Here is a 16,610-nt window from a genome sequence, read left to right as displayed (position 1 = left end):
CAACTCCTCAGCTGAGATTCTCTAGCCAGATAGTTCTAGTTTGTGTCAAGTTATGGTTAAAGATAATAATAACTCGGACACGCCCTTACCTGGACAGGGTGAATCCGGGTTTTGGTGCTTCCAATGCCTTCAACTGTAGTGACAGCAGCCCCATGGAGAGAGCAGATGGGGACCAGGCAGGCAGCGACAGAGAAATGACTTCAAAGTTTATGTAGTGAGGTCAGAAAGAATTCATAGAAACAACAGTAAGTACTGAGGGAAAAATTGCATTCACAGGATTATAATTACTTTGACATGCAGGTAATTGAGTACATGTTAAAATTAAATCATCAAAATAAGTAATTTCAGATTTATGTATCTGCCTAAAAATAAATGTTGTAACTGATAAAGTTATTATCTCCCCCCCCCAAATTATCTTATTAAGAGCAGGGGTTGAAATAGTCTTGGTTGATGTACTCATTTCATTCTGTCAGTTGTGAAAGCAATTTTATAAGGGCCTGTTTCTCCTTTGAACAATATGGGTTGTGTGTAGTTCTAGAAAAAGCCTGAAAGGCTTGGAAGGAAGTTAAGTGAGGTGACCTGTAAGGTGAGACATGTAGTATTTCCACCACAGTGGAAGTCCTGTGCATGCAATTAGCCTTACCTGCTCCTCTGTGCTTAGGGGAAAAGTAACTTAATAGGTAGAAGAAAGCAGGCTTTCACAGCACTCCTAGGTGGCACTTATCTGAAGAACCTTGGCTTTACAGACCAGTAGACTCGGGGCTCATGATCTAATGCCCATTAGTTCAATGGCTATGGTGAAAGTACAAAGTCCCTGAGACCCTCAGTTTCCATCACTTGTAAAGTGCAGCGCCAGTGTTGCTGGGACCGGACCGACTCGGTGCCACATTCTCCAAACGGTAACCTATAGGTTGTTTGCTTGAGCTCCAGCTCATATAACTGAGGATACCCCAGATTCCTTTGTGGAGTGAAATGCAACGGTAGCAACAAATCCCATGGGGAGTCAGCGTGGGAGTCAGCCACAGGCCTACTAGTAGAGGAAAGGTACCTGATCTTTTCGGAGACGGGGTGGTATCTTGAGATCATCACGGTACAGGCACCGCAGTCACCTCCTCCACAGCTATACTTTGTCCCTGTGAGTCGGACTGGAAGTGTTATGCTTAAGGAAGAAAGACGAACTTGAACGTTCAGTTCTTATCATAAAATTTTCACAAATGGCAAGAATGACGTCAGGATGGATATATATGCTTTCTCTTCCCGTTGCAGGGATTAAAAAAAAAAAATACTCGGACAAAAACAACTTAAGGGCAAGAAAGGTTTATTTTGCCCCATAGTTTAAGGTACAACCGCTACGGTGGGGAAGTCAGGACATCAGGAACTTGAGGAAGACACTCATGTGATAGTCACAGTTGGGAAGCAGAGAACTGAATGCAGGCGTGCTTGCATTGGCTTTCCCTATTTCATACAGACAAGGATCCCCACTTCCAGAGTGATGAGGGTGCTTTCAGCAAATATGGCCATTTGGACCTCCTGTGTTCTGCTTGACAAAACCTCTCCTGCTCCCTCCCTTTCGGTGACCTCTTGGAGAACTCTCCAGGAGACCTCCTGTCTTTAGCTTCCTCAATAACCAGACATAGATCTGTTTCACCTAAGTTAGCGCCCAGTCTCGCTGTCCCACGCTTCTAGGAAACTGCCAGCGCAGGGCCACCTGACCATGAAGGGAACATTGTGCGGTATGCAGCAGCAGGGGGCTGACCTTGCTTTCACCCTAGTTCCCCCTCTGCCCCCACCCAATATCCTGCCTTGTGCTTATAAGAAGCTTAAGAAAAATAAAATTTTTTCAGCTTGATCAGATCTTTTTGACTTGCTGTCCGTTCCTTGCGTCTCTTGTCCCCCATTCTCTCCCTAGGGGTCCGTGGGTCTCGGTTGATTGTCCGGCGGGCCTGGACACCAGAGAAGGGTCCCACCCACACCCACACCCACAGACATACCCACACCAGAGATCTCTTAAGTGCTTCTGGAGAATCAGTCACTACAGTATATCTAGGTCTTGAAGTACCTCGCTCACCCAAGAAATGACTAGTGCTCAGTGTAAATCAGAACGCAACATCTCACGAGACAGCAGTCACTGCTGCGGGGCAAGGAGTCACATTCATGGGCCTCCAGATCAGCAAGGCCGAGTCCTCTGCCCCCACTCCAGCACTTTGATGTCCTGATCAGTCCCACTTTGAAATACTCCATCTTCGGTGTTACGTCAGTGCTATCCCTTTAATTGCACCAAGTCAGGAGGGGCAAACAACTAAAAAAGCATCCCAGTCCTTGAGAATGGAGGAGCATCTCCAGCGCAACCGGGGAGGGCACATACATTTGGAGTTATCTGACACAGGGTACTTAAAGCTTTCATCTCACTCGAGTTGACCCTGGGGAGGGCAGAGAGTGGAGTCTCATTGCTGTCACAGCAATGAGTTAGAAACCACCAAGCCTTTCATAGTCCTGGTTGCTGCTGGGCAGGGTACGTGGGGAGAACCGTCATTTATATTTTGATTCAGCTGTGAACTTTTTTTTTTTCCTACAACACTATGAACTTATCAGGCAAGATGTGTCCACTTGTCCAAAAGTGGCAAGGCTGTTCTAGGAGTAACGAACTGCTTACGAGGCCCACTGTCAAAAGTTTGTGACAGTGAAGGCCACAGGCTACAGTACGGAAGTTACTGTTGTTTTGCCAAATGGATTTGATGTACTTGTCAAATTGCCTTCTAAATAACTTTGCTCCTGCTCCTAGATTAATATTGTTGTCTGATTTGGTCCAAAATGCTGCTGCTTCTTTTTTTTTCCCCCTCCAGTGGGCAGCAGTAACTGTAGAGACTTATGCTTGGTCAAAGTAATGAAAATAACTGACTGTTGAATACTCAGCCACAAGTTGGACATCTATATCACCTCCTGCCCCCTAGACTCAGGGAATATTATGGAAGAGCCTGTCTTCTGGGCATAATGTGGTCATTGAACTCTTGAAGTCAGAGCAGCTGTGTCTGCCTGCTAAGACCTGTACTAGAGTGGGACGATTGCATCAATATTCTATAATTGGGGGAGGGATGCCTCATGAGGCACCATACTTCTGAGTATTTATAGATAGTTAATGGTTGATAAGAGAGGAAGTGGTATTTTCTTCAAGAGCGAAACAACTAGTATAGTGTCCAAGTTTGGGTAGAATACTCACACCCATGGTTCTGTAAGCAACCTTATTAAAACTCCCAGGGTCATACAAGTGGGAGGAGTGGGGCTGGAGAGATGGCTCAGAGGTTAAGAGCACTGCCTGCTCTTCCAGAGGTCCTGAGTTCAATTCCCAGCAACCACATGGTGGCTCACAGCCATCTATAAATGAGATCTGGTGCCCTCTTCTGGCCTGCAGGTGTACATGCAGGCAGAGCATTGTATACATAATAAATAAATAAAATCCTTAAAAAAAAAAAAAAAAGAATGGGAGGAGCAGAAGAGAGGGTAATGGGTGACTCAAATATGTTATATATGTGTGAAGATATCATAAACCCATTTTTACATATAATGAATATATGCCAACAAAAATAAGCATGCTTCAAGGTCGTCAAGGAAAGATTCACCTCTCATGAGCAAGTTTGGACTCATTTACTACAGCCCTGCTAGCACAGCAATTTTTCAGGAAGGGGAAGTGTCTCGATTGCCCCACCTTAGGTTTGATGCATTCTGTGTAAAAAACGAGGAAAGCCTTACAACTCTTCTTTAAGATGTAAAATAGCACAGGAAAGGGGAACTGGAGAAGAAGAGAGCAGATGAAGGCCAGGTGGGAGGAGAGAGCAGATGAAGGCCAGGTGGGAGGAGAGAGCAGATGAAGGCCAGGTGGGAGGAGAGAGCAGATGAAGGCCAGGTGGGAGGACAGAGCAGATGAAGGCCAGATGGGAGGACAGAGCAGATGAAGACCAGGTGGGAGGACAGAGCAGATGAAGACCAGGTGGGAGGACAGAGCAGATGAAGGCCAGGTGGGAGGAGAGAGCAGATGAAGGCCAGGTGGGAGGACAGAGCAGATGAAGACCAGGTGGGAGGAGAGAACAGATGTAGACCAGGTGGGAGGAGAGAGCAGATGAAGGCCAGGTGGGAGGAGAGAGCAGATGAAGGCCAGGTGGGAGGACAGAGCAGATGAAGACCAGGTGGGAGGAGAGAACAGATGTAGACCAGGTGGGAGGACAGAGCAGATGAAAGCCAGGTGGGAGGAGAGGGCAGATGAAGGCCAGGTGGGAGGACAGAGCAGATGAAGACCAGGTGAGAGGAGAGAACAGATGTAGACCAGGTGGGAGGAGAGAGCAGATGAAGGCCAGGGGGAGGACAGAGCAGATGAAGGCCAGGTGGGAGGACAGAGCAGATGAAGGCCAGATGGGAGGACAGAGCAGATGAAGACCAGGTGGGAGGACAGAGCAGACGAAGGCCAGGTGGGAGGACAGAGCAGATAAAGGCCAGATGGGAGGACAGAGCAGATGAAGACCAGGTGGGAGGACAGAGCAGATGAAGGCCAGGTGGGAGGACAGAGCAGATAAAGGTCAGATGGGAGGACAGAGCAGATGAAGACCAGGTGGGAGGACAGAGCAGATGAAGGCCAGGTGGGAGGACAGAGCAGATGAAGGCCAGGTGGGAGGACAGAGCAGACGAAGGCCAGGTGGGAGGACAGAGCAGATGAAGGCCAGGTGGGAGGACAGAGCAGACGAAGGCCAGGTGGGAGGACAGAGCAGATGAAGGCCAGGTGGGAGGACAGAGCAGATGAAGACCAGGTGGGAGGACAGAGCAGATGAAGGCCAGGTGGGAGGACAGAGCAGATGAAGCCAGATGGGAGGACAGAGCAGATGAAGACCAGGTGGGAGGAGAGAGCAGACGAAGGCCAGGTGGGAGGACAGAGCAGATGAAGGCCAGGTGGGAGGACAGAGCAGATGAAGACCAGGTGGGAGGAGAGAACAGATGTAGACCAGGTGGGAGGAGAGAGCAGATGAAGGCCAGGTGGGAGGACAGAGCAGATGAAGGCCAGGTGGGAGGACAGAGCAGATGAAGGCCAGATGGGAGGACAGAGCAGATGAAGACCAGGTGGGAGGACAGAGTAGACGAAAGCCAAGTGGGAGGACAGAGCAGACGAAGGCCAGGTGGAAGGACAGAGCAGATGAAGACCAGGTGGGAGGACAGAGCAGATGAAGACCAGGTGGGAGGACAGAGCAGACGAAGGCCAGGTGGGAGGACAGAGCAGATGAAGGCCAGGTGGGAGGAGAGAGCAGATGAAGGCCAGGTGGGAGGAGAGAGCAGGCTTTGTTGAGGTCCATCCACGGAAGGCTACTTCCTCCTGGCAAAGTGCAGGCTTTTTCTTTCTTGTTTTTAGAAAGGGTCTCAGGTAATGTTCAACTTCTGATTCTCCTGCCTCCACGTCGTGAGTGCAGGTGTTACCGGCATGTTCGTTTATATGTGGTACTAGCAACTGAACCCAAGGCTTTGACTCCACTCTGTCTGAATTATACCTATTGACCTGCATCCCTAGTATAAGCCAGGCAATTTTAACCTGCTCTGTTGTATGATTTCTGGCAAATAAATCAATAAATCAATAATAAATCAATTTGTGTTGTAGCTCTGGCCCATTTGGGAAAAATGTGATTTTTGTGAACTAACAGGAAGACTATAAGAATCTTCTGTAGCTTTCTGATAAGGAACAAAGGCATATCTCCCTCAATGGTTAATCCAAATGGGCCTGTCAATCACCTGGACTGGGAAATGCTCCTCAGAAAACTGTGTGCTCCAGAGACATAAGGAATAGAACATAACTTAAACACTTGGGTTGTCACAGTGTCCACCATCACTCTTGAGAGTGCTGTCCTCGGCACTGATCTCTTTGGGCATTCGCCACTGTCATTCGTAAGAGTGCCCTGCTAGTTAGGGTGCACATGCATAGCCCCTTTCATTTGGTTTCTAAGAACATTTTTCAAAATTTCTTGGCAATTAAAGCATACAATCTCACAGCAAATTTCATCAAAGTATGTCAGTTTCTACTTGGATGTTCCCATACTCCTTGGGGACAGGTAGAGATGAGAAAGTTTCTAAACTTGCCCAAGACAAGGAGATGAATACTTGTAGTTACCTAGAGATCGAAGTCTGGGACCCAGTCAAATTCACCTCCAAAGGACAGACTAGCCAAATAAGAGAGGACCCCCCCCTCCCTCAGAATAGTTCTGGGTTCTTGGAAGCAGGGCTAGAGAAATCCATACTCTTACATTTTTCTCTCTGGCTAGGTGGTGGTGGTGCACATCTTTAATCCCAGCAGTTGGCAGGCAGAGGCAGGTGGATCTCTGTGAGTTCGAGGCCAGCCTGGTTTACAGAGTGAGTTCCAGGACAGCCAGGGCTACACAGAGAAACCCTGTCTCCAAAACAAAACAAAACAACAAATTTCTCTCTGTGTAATATGTATGTGTGCAGGAGAACGCAAGTGCCTTGGTATATATGTAGGAAGGTCAGAGGGACACGTAAGCTGTGAGCATTCACCTTATCTTGAACCGGTCTCTTGTTCACTGCAGGACTACTAAACCCAGCTAGCCTGTGAACTTTCAGAGACTCTACTCCTTTAACTCCCCTCCCCTGCCCACCTTGCTGGAAGAGCATTGTGTTAACGGATATGCACTGCCATGCCAGGCTTCTTGCGATTTCTGGTTCTCACTCTTGCACCAGCACTGTCCCCACTGAGCCCTCTTTCCTGCTTCTGAACTTCACATTGTAATCAGTAACCCCCAGGGGCTCCTGGAGCTGGCACAGCTTCAGAACGACTGGCATGTCCAGTGCCATGTACAAGGCAGGCGACCTAAAGTAGCTCCGTTGCTACACACAAGGAAAACATTCTCAACGAAACGTGGTAGAAAAAGCTCTGGGAATACAGGGGAGACACCCTGGTGAATGCAGGGGAGACATCAAGGTCCCCAGAGCTGGGCATTTTGTTTCATTTTTCACAAGCAAGCAAAAGGATACTGACTTTTCTCAAGTAGAACAGTAAGTTAACCTCAGGGTCTGCATTCCTCTCAATGACCTGTACAGAGGAAAGAATGACACAAGTTGAGGCAGTTTCCGTTTTGCCTTCTAAGTAGTAAGAATGATTTAGAACATATTTGTTGATCTTGCTTCGCCTGACTCAATTAAATAGAACTCTTTGCAATTTTGAAATTATATAATCCTCTACTGTAGTTGGTCACATTTGGCAGGAACATGTTTAACTCTGTTTCAGAGCAACAGCAAGGATATATTTGAATCCTAATACAATATGGGTCCAAGAAAATAATTAAAAAAAAATCATTAAAAATGGAAGAGCCATAGTTTAAAAAAGCCTTACATTCCTAAATTATAATAAACAGAGTTCTAATTCTTATTACCACCTACGGTTTTCCCCCTTTGATCTGAGTTCTCCACCTGACTTTGAAAAGTTACGTAAACAAGGAACGTTGGCAGCAGCGACAAACAGCATTCCTTCAGCAGACCCAGGAAAACATTCGGGCAAAACCCCAACCACTCCCTTTAGCACTGGTGTTCTAGAAGAACGGCTACCTCCTCCCCCCACAGGAAGCAGTCACAGAGCCGTGAAAGGAGCCCAGAGGTGAAAGCCAAGGTCTCCGCAGTATTCCTTAGCCAAGCGATGATCTTGGGTACATTGTGTAATCACCCTGAGCCTCCACAGTGCACACAACACAGAGCACACAATACCATAAGCCCAGCTTGAACTTTGACTGCCCTTTCCCTTTGTGCCAACAGTGCTGAAAACATAGGGTGCTGGATTTTGCACCACACACAACTGTCAGAGACATTAGGTATACATGCAAAGAGTGTGCTGCAGCCATTTTAGGTCTTGTCTCCAGAGCCCAAGACAGAGAGATGAGAAGATGGTCTCAGCTCGTTCTCTTAAGTGAGTCAAGACCCCTCCCTCATTTGCCTATTTGCTTGCTTATTTACTTATTTACCTTTGAGACAGGAGCCTCATTATATAGCCCTTTATGTCCCAAAACTCACTCTGCAGACTAAGTGGGCCTCCAACCTCCTCCAGTTCTGGGATTACAGGCGTGAATCCAATCTCAAGACTCTTAAAGGAGTAAAGTGTTAACTTAGCAGTTCACTTCTGGCTGTCTCGTCCAAAGGTTTTACAATCATTTGCAAATGGCCTAAAGACCTTGGACTCTGGATGTGCGCGCGCACGTGTGTGTGTGTGTGTGTGTGTGTGTGTGTGTGTGTGTGTGTGTGTGTGCATACTTGTAAAAGCAGTGCTTGGGTGGCACAGAAGTTTGAGTCTGAGCTGGAAGAGGAAGTGAGGAGGAAGAAAGAGTTACAGGGTTCCTTGCAGGGAAGCTGGGTGCCTAATGCAAACTGATGAGGCTTGATCTGGACACACAAAACTGCACTTTCCCCATGAGCCCCAACACATCATTAGCCCCTCTCTTCCTCCCTTCTTTGTCCCCTAAGAAGCATGGTTCCCCCACCCCCAGCCCTTCTTTTTGGCAAAGCTAATAACAGATTGCCTCTACCAGCGTTTCTTTTGTACATTTATTAATTACAGCATAGAGCACTTACTTTTTTTCCATTCACAAAGAAAATAAGTTCATCTGACTCCTTGGAATGAGACATTACTTGACGACAGTCGCCTATGCGACTCTGGGCAGTTGTGCCTAAAGCTCCTGTCCCCAAGTCCACCTCTCAGGAGAACCGTTGTGCTCAGCAGGAGAATGAAGAGCCCCATAGGACTGGGTCTGCTCCGGGGTTTTGTCAGGGGACTCCTCCCACCCAGCCCGGCCCCATCAACGCCCCCAAGCTTTCTTCACTACTGTCCTCTGCTATTTCCTTTTTCCTCTTTCCTTAAACCACTCTGGAAAGTTCCTTCCTGGCCCAGCACATACTCAGGGCACACTCCTCCTTGCCCCAGGTGAAAGCCCCTGCAAAGAATTTTATTTTTTTTCCAACAAGAACAAGCAGTAGTTGAAATGGAGCCGATGCCAAAGCTGCTATCGCTGCTCTCAGCTCCGTGTCTTGGCACTAAGTGTATTTGTTAGCCGATGCTGCTTTTAAGCTATGAAAAGAACGCTTTGAGAAATGATACAAATGTGAGAAGCAACAAAGTAAAATGCCTCTGGGCTGATGGTTACCAACCAGACTCTTGTGTGCTGCGGAAATTTTAGAAGGGACTTATGAACACATAGAAATGCCTACAGGCATGATTTTTGTTACTTTCTTAATATTTCTGTTAGTTTCTAAAAGGTAAAAATGGACTGTTAACGTGACTTCAAAAAGTTGCTTTTTTTTTCCTTCCCAACTTACTTTGGCTTTCTGTGCCTCAGTTGGGCAAAATTATGCTGTGTTCCTCAAGGTGTTCCTTGTTAGGATTAAAGGAGCCAGTGCGGGGTAAGTGCTTAAAACAGCAGCTTCAGCTGGTGAGCACCCAGTTAATGTTACTGTCAACCACATTTGGCAGCTATCTGTCTATTTACATTGTGAATTGTTTTCAGCTTTCCAATTACAGCTATCCTACAGGGCAGGAGGGAGAGAGCTCAGCAGTCTAGAACACTAGCTGCTTTCACAGGCAACATACAACTCCTGCAACTCCAGCTCAAAAATAAAATCTGCTGCAGTGGAAATTGAGCTTTATTTATTTATTTATTTATCTATTTTGATTTTTTTTGAGCTTTATTTTTGCATATTTAGAGCCAGCCTTCTACCTCCCCACCTCCCCGTTTCCTCTCTCTCTCTCTCTCTCTCTCTCTCTTTTCACCTTCCTTTTATTTTGAGCAAGGTTTTTGTTGTTTAATTCTGCTTTTGGTTTTTTGTTTGTTTCTGGTTTTTAATTCTTGTCAATTTTTATTTTAAAATTAGGATACAGAGTAAAAGGTTTCCCTATGGCATTTCCTGCATATCTTGCTTTGGCTGACCAATCCCTCATTTGTCTAACAGGTGTTTTCTCTCATGTTGGCTTGCATCTAATCTTCATACACGTGTGTGTGTGTGTGTGTGTGTGTGAGAGAGAGAGAGAGAGAGAGAGAGAGAGAGAGAGAGAGAAAGGGGAGAGAGAGAGAGAGAGAGAGAGAGAGAGAGAGAGAGAGAGAGAGAGAGAAGGGGAGAGAGAGAAAGAGAGAGAGAGAGAGAGAGTAGAGGCCAGAAAAGGAACAACAGGAGAAAACAAAGTTTTAAGGAAGGGGGTTTGGGGTTGGTACTAGAATAGGTCACGTGACAGTGGGAAAGGTATTGGGTAAGAGTTTCTGTTGAGCAGACTCTCACAGCTGGAAGTACGTATTTTCTGGAGGCAACTAATTCCTTCATAAACCAGATCCCCAACATCTGACAGGGTGTGCCTTTCCCATCTCCACCACACTGTCACCAAATGTCCCTTTCTCCCGCATCTGAGGGCAGTTCATAGTCAGCTGGCTTTTCTCTTCTAACGTGAGGTTATCCACTTGCGATATAGGTAGTGAATATTTCCTATTTGTTTTTGTGACCTTTGATTTCTATCATCTTATCTGGAGAAATTTACAACCCACGACGGCTGGTTGTTAATCCGTAAATACCTAACTCTTTTCAGCTAGCCTACTGTCAGCGAAGCAGAAAGCTGCATAGAGTCTTTCATATCACACATCTGCATCCCGGGAGGTGGGACTTCCTACCCGGCACTTCGGCCAGGCATTCCAGCACAGAGCAGGAGTGATTTGTGTGAGCTCCACACTCACACTCTGAGGTAGATTCTGTCCGACACGGCGTTTCATGGGACCATAGGATGAAGTATGTAAATGTGAGTGCTTGGAATAGTGACAGGTGTCACAACCTGTGTCACCCTGTGCCAGCAGGGGCATAACGGAGGAGGAGAGAGGCCATGTCGTTTCTTTTATTTTTTCCTTGGTAACTTTTCCATCATGGAAGCTTTCGTCTGGGTGTCAACCTGTTGTGGTGGTTTGAATGAAAATGGCCTCCCTAGACTCATATATTTTAATGCTTGTTTTCAGTTGGCAGAACTGTTTGGGAAGGATTAGGAGGTGTGGCCTTGTTGGAGGAGGTGTGGCCTTGTTGGAGGAGGTGTGGCCTTGTTGGAGGAGGCGTGGCCTCGTTGGAGGAGGTGTGGCCTCGTTGGAGGAGGTGGGCCATCACTGGGAGTGGGTGTTGAGGATTAAGAAGACCACACCATTCCCAGTTAGCTCTCTCTCTGCCTCTCGGCTGTTGTCTCAACATGTATACTCTCAGTTACTGCTCCAAGGCTGTGTCTCTCTGGCTGTTGCCATGCAATCTGCCATGATGGCCATGGGCTCTGCTGTCCTCGGAAGCCATGAGCTCCAAATTAAAAGCTTTCTTTTCTAAGTTGCCTTGATCATGATGTTTTTTATCACGGCAATAGAAACACAACTAAGGCACCAGTGATATAAAAGTCTTCACACATCAGGCTCACTCTCACCCGCTTACACACCTCTTGTCTGCCCTCCCCTATCTGTCTCTTCTTATGCTCTGAACATCTGGCCAAAACATCTGTTACTCCATGATTATTCTAGTCTCGGGACACTTGCCTTTTCCAGAAGAAGGGGATAAGCAGATGCAGTGTCTAAAACTGTGTCCACTGGGGAAATGTGTCCCTTCCAACTGCTAGAGACTGTGGCACATGCATGCTCTCCCATCTGTACCCACATCTGCTGCCAACCAGCCTGTGAACCAAGCTCAGCCTGTCACCAGAGAGGTCCCACTCCACTCCACAGCTCTAGGGGTGAGCTGAGGGAGAGGTGCCGATGTGGAAGGCAGGTTTGAGGTGAAGCTGGGGTCTGGGTGCTTGTTTCTGTGTTTGCCTCCTCCTTTCCCTCCCACCTGTCCTTCACTCTGGGTGCTCTACTTCTGCCCTGCCTGGCTGCCTCGTGGGGCTTCCACGTCTTATGACTTGCATCCTGGCAAGAAACACTGCAGAGTGGCAGTCGGTCAGACACAGGAAGAGCTGGAAATGAGAGTATTTTCTAAGATAGAGTCAGCGCCCGCCCCAAGTAAAGGGTGAGTAAGGGGTGGGCTGGGGGTGACCCGTGACAGAAGAGGGACCCTGAGACAAGGTTGGACAGTTAGACAGGGGCTAACTCAAACGATGTACACATGCCCCTTAAGGATTCAGGCTAAGACTCTGATGAGGTGAGTGGGACTCCTTTGAAGGTTGTTAGGCGAGGGCATTGCGTGCGCATGCATGCCTATGTATGTGTGCAGTATACAGGAAGATGTGTATCCATAAGTTCATACAAATCTTTGGCTTCAATGTGGAGAATGATGTGGAAGGGAAGCAAAAATGAATGCAAGAAAGCCAAGAAGATATTATAGCAATAGTGGGTGTGTGTGTGTGTGTGCAAATGAAGGTGGCTTGCAGTAACAGCAGCCAAAGAAATAGAGAGAGGAAGCACATGGTCCAGCCGCTTTTCATGTATAAACCACCATCAATGGAGACTCCATGCGATGAGCAGGCACTCCCCAGTCCCTCTGTCCCCTCAGCCCCTGGCAACCACTTATCCACTTCATCTTTGAGATGGTCAACTTGAGACCTTTTGTGGAGATAGAATATGTATGTTCTTTCTGTGTGTTTTCACTCAGTCGCATAATGTTTTCAACGTTCACATGTGCTGTAGTGCCTATCAGTGCGTGTTCTTGAAGCACTTGAAATCCCGGTGTTTAGTCCATGAAGGACCAAGTGAATTCAGTTTTATGAATGTGCCGCATATTATTTATCAACTGTTATTGGTTGGCAGAACATTTTCCCATCTTTTAGGCATTGTGAAAAATGCTCTGAGTGTTTGAGTGTAGATTTTTTTCTGTGAAGACGTTTCAACAGTCATGTGGAAAGTCTGCTTAACTTCTTACCTGTCCAGCTGTTCCCCCGTGGCTGGACCGTGCTCATCCTTCCAGCAGTGGATAGGGACACTAGTTTCTCCACATCCTTCCACATCCATTGTCCATCGTTTTAGTTACAGCCATCACAGTGCATGTGAACCGCGCCTCACTGTGGCTTTGGCCTACATTTCTCAAGGGCAAACAAGGCTGAGCATTTTCTTGTGTGCTGATTGGCCACATAAACACCTTTATTAACATGAGACTGTTGTCATATATTTGCAAATATCTTCTTCTCTTTTATGGGTTTCTCCTTGTTTTCGTTGTTCCTGTGCTGCAAATGAACCAAGGGCCTTGTCCACACGAGACAAGCACTCTACTGCCAACTGTATCTTTAGCCCTTATTTTGTTGGGACAGGGTCTTGCTATGTAGCCCAGCTTGGCCTTGGATTCTAGACCCTCCTGCCTCACCCTCCTGAGTAGGTAAATGTTGCTGCCGCCTTTGTCATTTATCCATCTCCTCCTGATTCCTTTGGCCCCAGAGACTGTTTAGATATGGGTCCTGTATCTGTTACGATAAAGAAAAGTGGGGTAATGGCTCTCAGGGACAAATGAAGAAACTAAATTAAAAATTCACAACAGGAAAGACATTATTTATAAAAAAATCATCATTTGTTAGATAGTTATAACTTTTGATGGTGCCTACAAACTAAAAGTGAACCTTAGACAAGCTGTCATATAGTCTAGTTAGCTGGATGGATGCAGAGAGAGAATAATGAATGAAGCCACCCCAGGGCAAACAATGTAATATTTGTGCAATTTGGAATTTTATTTATAATTGCTCAGGTAATGTCTGGACTATCCTGAGGAGAAACTTTCAAATCAGCTTCATGTAAAGCAGTGTAGCGGATGATTCTGGGCTGTGCAATCAGCTTTCAATTCAGCATCTTAGAGCAGAGAGACAGGGGGGCACACGTGCGCATTCTGCAGAGGCATTGGGCCAGTTCCTCCAGAAGTTTGCATTTGACTCACACAGGCACATTCCAAGGAACATAGGATCCAGGTTCATCTCTTGGAATCTGAAAGGAAAGAACAAATTTGGATGCTTATAACTTAGAAAAATGTTTGTGACGTGGGTTAAAAATAACACCAGAAAATAAAGAAGGTGAAAACGACCACAGTCAACGAGGCCAATGGGAGCTCAGAGGGTACTGTCATGCGATGTATAGAGGCATCCTGGAGGGGATCTTGTGGGGACATGGAGAGATTTCAACTCCATGTGCTGAGGGAGCCAGTGTCTGTTTCTCCAGTGTGAGTTAGTGCAGACCAGGCAGAGCCTGCATGGAAGGAGGGTAGAAAGGACACTTCGTAAGAGAGGGAGACTGAGCTTGTAGCCAGAGGGGCAACGGAGTGGCCCGGCTTCCTTTACAATCAAAGATCAGATATCATGCTGGGGTGTGCGCTCAGCAGGGACGTCACCCAGGGGAAGGTGCTCTCCATCACACATTGCCAGTGCCTGTTTGGGCGACAGTGGGAATGGGATACAGCAGCGTGGCCTTCATTCTTGGCGGGGTGGGGGGGGGGGGGCGGTGTCCCAGGATCAGGCCACAGCCCCGGAACTCCCAGGCCTGACTCAGATATCCTTGAAAAGGAGTGAAACAAGGGGAAACATCAAGCTGAGAGAATGAACCTTCTGTTCCCTTCAGGCGATACGGAACTGAGCACATGGGAGACCAAGCGTGGCCAGGCTGTCGGAACGACACGGCAAGTTCAAGAGCCATTCTGCCCCGCTCACACGGCCTGAGGAGCTCCTGCTTTCTTTTTTCCCCATGGAAAAAACCACAGTAGTGGGTTAAAAAAAAAAAAAAAAAAAAAAACAACAACAACAAAAAAAAAAACAAAAAAAAACTTGGCCATGAGGCCAAGGGACAGAAATGAAGAATTTTATGAGGTTTTTTTTCCCACTTGGGTGGGACATACCATTTTTGTGAACTTATCTTCACAGGCCATTCTGATCCTCTCTGGAGTCAGTGGACTATCAAGCCTCAGTGGACCAGAGATGCCTCTCTCCTGCCGCGCCGCACTCACGGCATCGTGGATGGCAAAAAACACTGAACATCCCAGGAACACGCCAGACTCTCCCAGACCCTTGAGAGAAATGAGCCATGTAGATTATGACACAAACTGGACACCTCCCCCCGTCTCTGAACAGATGTGCATATGTATACACACAGTGCATATTAATTATGTACATACATAGCCTATAGGCCACCATAAGTACATTGTTGTTGAAACAGTAACTTAACCGTGGATCTTAATATTCTCCTACTTAGAATTCTAGCTGAAAAAATGATTCCAAATGGAGCAAGCATGAAGGTAATTATGTAATGTAAAAAAATCGAATGGAATCTGATAGCTCATAGTAGGCTCTGAGACTGGGAATATTTGAGGCATTCTACCATGTTGCTAGGGCATTTTATAGTTAGAATACTCAATAAGGATGCTTCTGTAATCGCAGGAAAAATGTCAAACAACCAAGCTGACCAATGTCTGACCACCCTACAGATACCAAGTAAACACTGGCTTGCTCATAGCGCGTCACTTACCTTAGATGAATACAGGGTATTTGAGTGCTCACGTGGCGGCAGGAAAGAGATGTGCATCTCCGTGGGGATGTCACAGATGGCAGGGATTTTGTACTGGTTTGGACCGCGACTGTACAGAACGCCCTGAGGAGAGTAACTCAGCTCCTCTATGGTGTAAAGTCCCATTCCTTGAATAAATGCACCTTCGATCTGACAGGAAAGGAGGAGTTACTGCCTGTGAGGCACTATAGCCCAGAGCATCTCAACTGCACGCTGCTTCTCTGACCTTTAGAGCTACAGTTCAAGGGGTCTTCCAAGGCATCTTGGAGAATGTCACAGGAAGTATATCTGAAAATCTGTCTATGTATCCCACCCAGTGCTGAATTCCAAGTCTTGGCTTAGCCACTGAGATGACAATCAAGATGAGTTCTCATGGGGCCTGTCCACCTACCTTCATTTTTTTCAAACAACGAGACAACCAATGGAAATCTTCACTGACTGACTTTGAACAGACCCAGCTGACCAGGGAAAGGTCCTCAGCGCTGGGGAAGTCCACCCTCTCACCATACACAAGTTCATAGGCTGCCTGGGCTTCCTGTCTAGGCCCATTTAGTCCCCTGTAACGGGAAGGGTGTGACCCGTGTGTTCTCCAAGTCTTCTCTACAGCTTTGAAATGCCCAGCTTCCTACACACAGTCAAGTGACCGAAAGCACCGGGGATGGATCATCAAGTTCAATAAATCACGCTCAAGTGCCAAATGATCTCCCAGACCATGTCACCTCCAACCACTGAGCTAAGTGCTTGCTTTTTGTCAAGCCCCTATCAACCACAGCCTCTTCTCTTCCCCAAGCCCTATGGCTGGGTCCTCTGATAAAGGTACCAGGGGTCTTGGCCAAGTATCATACCAGCCAAAACCACAGTATTCTCTATGTATTTAGGGCGATTTCCTCTACTCTTCTTTCACTTGAATATCTTTGCTCATTCTAGCCTACCTACCTGGTCCATACTAAATACCCCAAATCCTGTGTGTGTGTGTGTGTGTGTGTGTGTGTGTGTGTGTGTGTGTGTGTGTACATGCAAGTGTGCATACATATGGGGTATGTATGTCCATGCTTGTGTACATTCACATGGAGGCCAGAGATTAAATGTCTGGTACCTTCAAGTATTGCCCTC

The 16,610-nt window shown here is 46.9% G+C and overlaps 2 protein-coding genes across 2 annotated transcripts in view; both read right to left on the bottom strand.

Moving 5' to 3' along the window:
• Nucleotides 1–8,715, bottom strand: part of LOC127196295 (aldehyde oxidase 3) — an 88,725-nt gene extending 80,010 nt beyond the window's left edge. Inside the window, exons 1-4 of the mRNA XM_051153854.1 lie at nt 8,602–8,715; nt 7,018–7,075; nt 1,049–1,145; nt 90–198 (exon numbers count right to left, since the gene is read on the bottom strand). Coding sequence (XP_051009811.1) covers nt 90–198; nt 1,049–1,145; nt 7,018–7,075; nt 8,602–8,655 — 318 coding nt within the window. The 5' untranslated portion in view covers nt 8,656–8,715. The remainder of the gene's footprint in view (nt 1–89; nt 199–1,048; nt 1,146–7,017; nt 7,076–8,601) is intronic.
• A 5,101-nt stretch (nt 8,716–13,816) lies between these two features.
• Aox1 (aldehyde oxidase 1) overlaps nt 13,817–16,610 on the bottom strand; it is a 70,349-nt gene continuing 67,555 nt past the window's right edge. The window contains exons 33-35 of the mRNA XM_051153853.1: nt 15,459–15,647; nt 14,833–15,000; nt 13,817–13,931 (exon numbers count right to left, since the gene is read on the bottom strand). Coding sequence (XP_051009810.1) covers nt 13,881–13,931; nt 14,833–15,000; nt 15,459–15,647 — 408 coding nt within the window. The 3' untranslated portion in view covers nt 13,817–13,880. The remainder of the gene's footprint in view (nt 13,932–14,832; nt 15,001–15,458; nt 15,648–16,610) is intronic.

This window comes from Acomys russatus, chromosome 12 (assembly GCF_903995435.1).
Source record: "Acomys russatus chromosome 12, mAcoRus1.1, whole genome shotgun sequence".
Taxonomy (NCBI): domain Eukaryota; kingdom Metazoa; phylum Chordata; class Mammalia; order Rodentia; family Muridae; genus Acomys; species Acomys russatus.
Note: the sequence above shows the minus strand (reverse complement) of the source record. Positions and strands in the feature narration are given on the sequence as shown.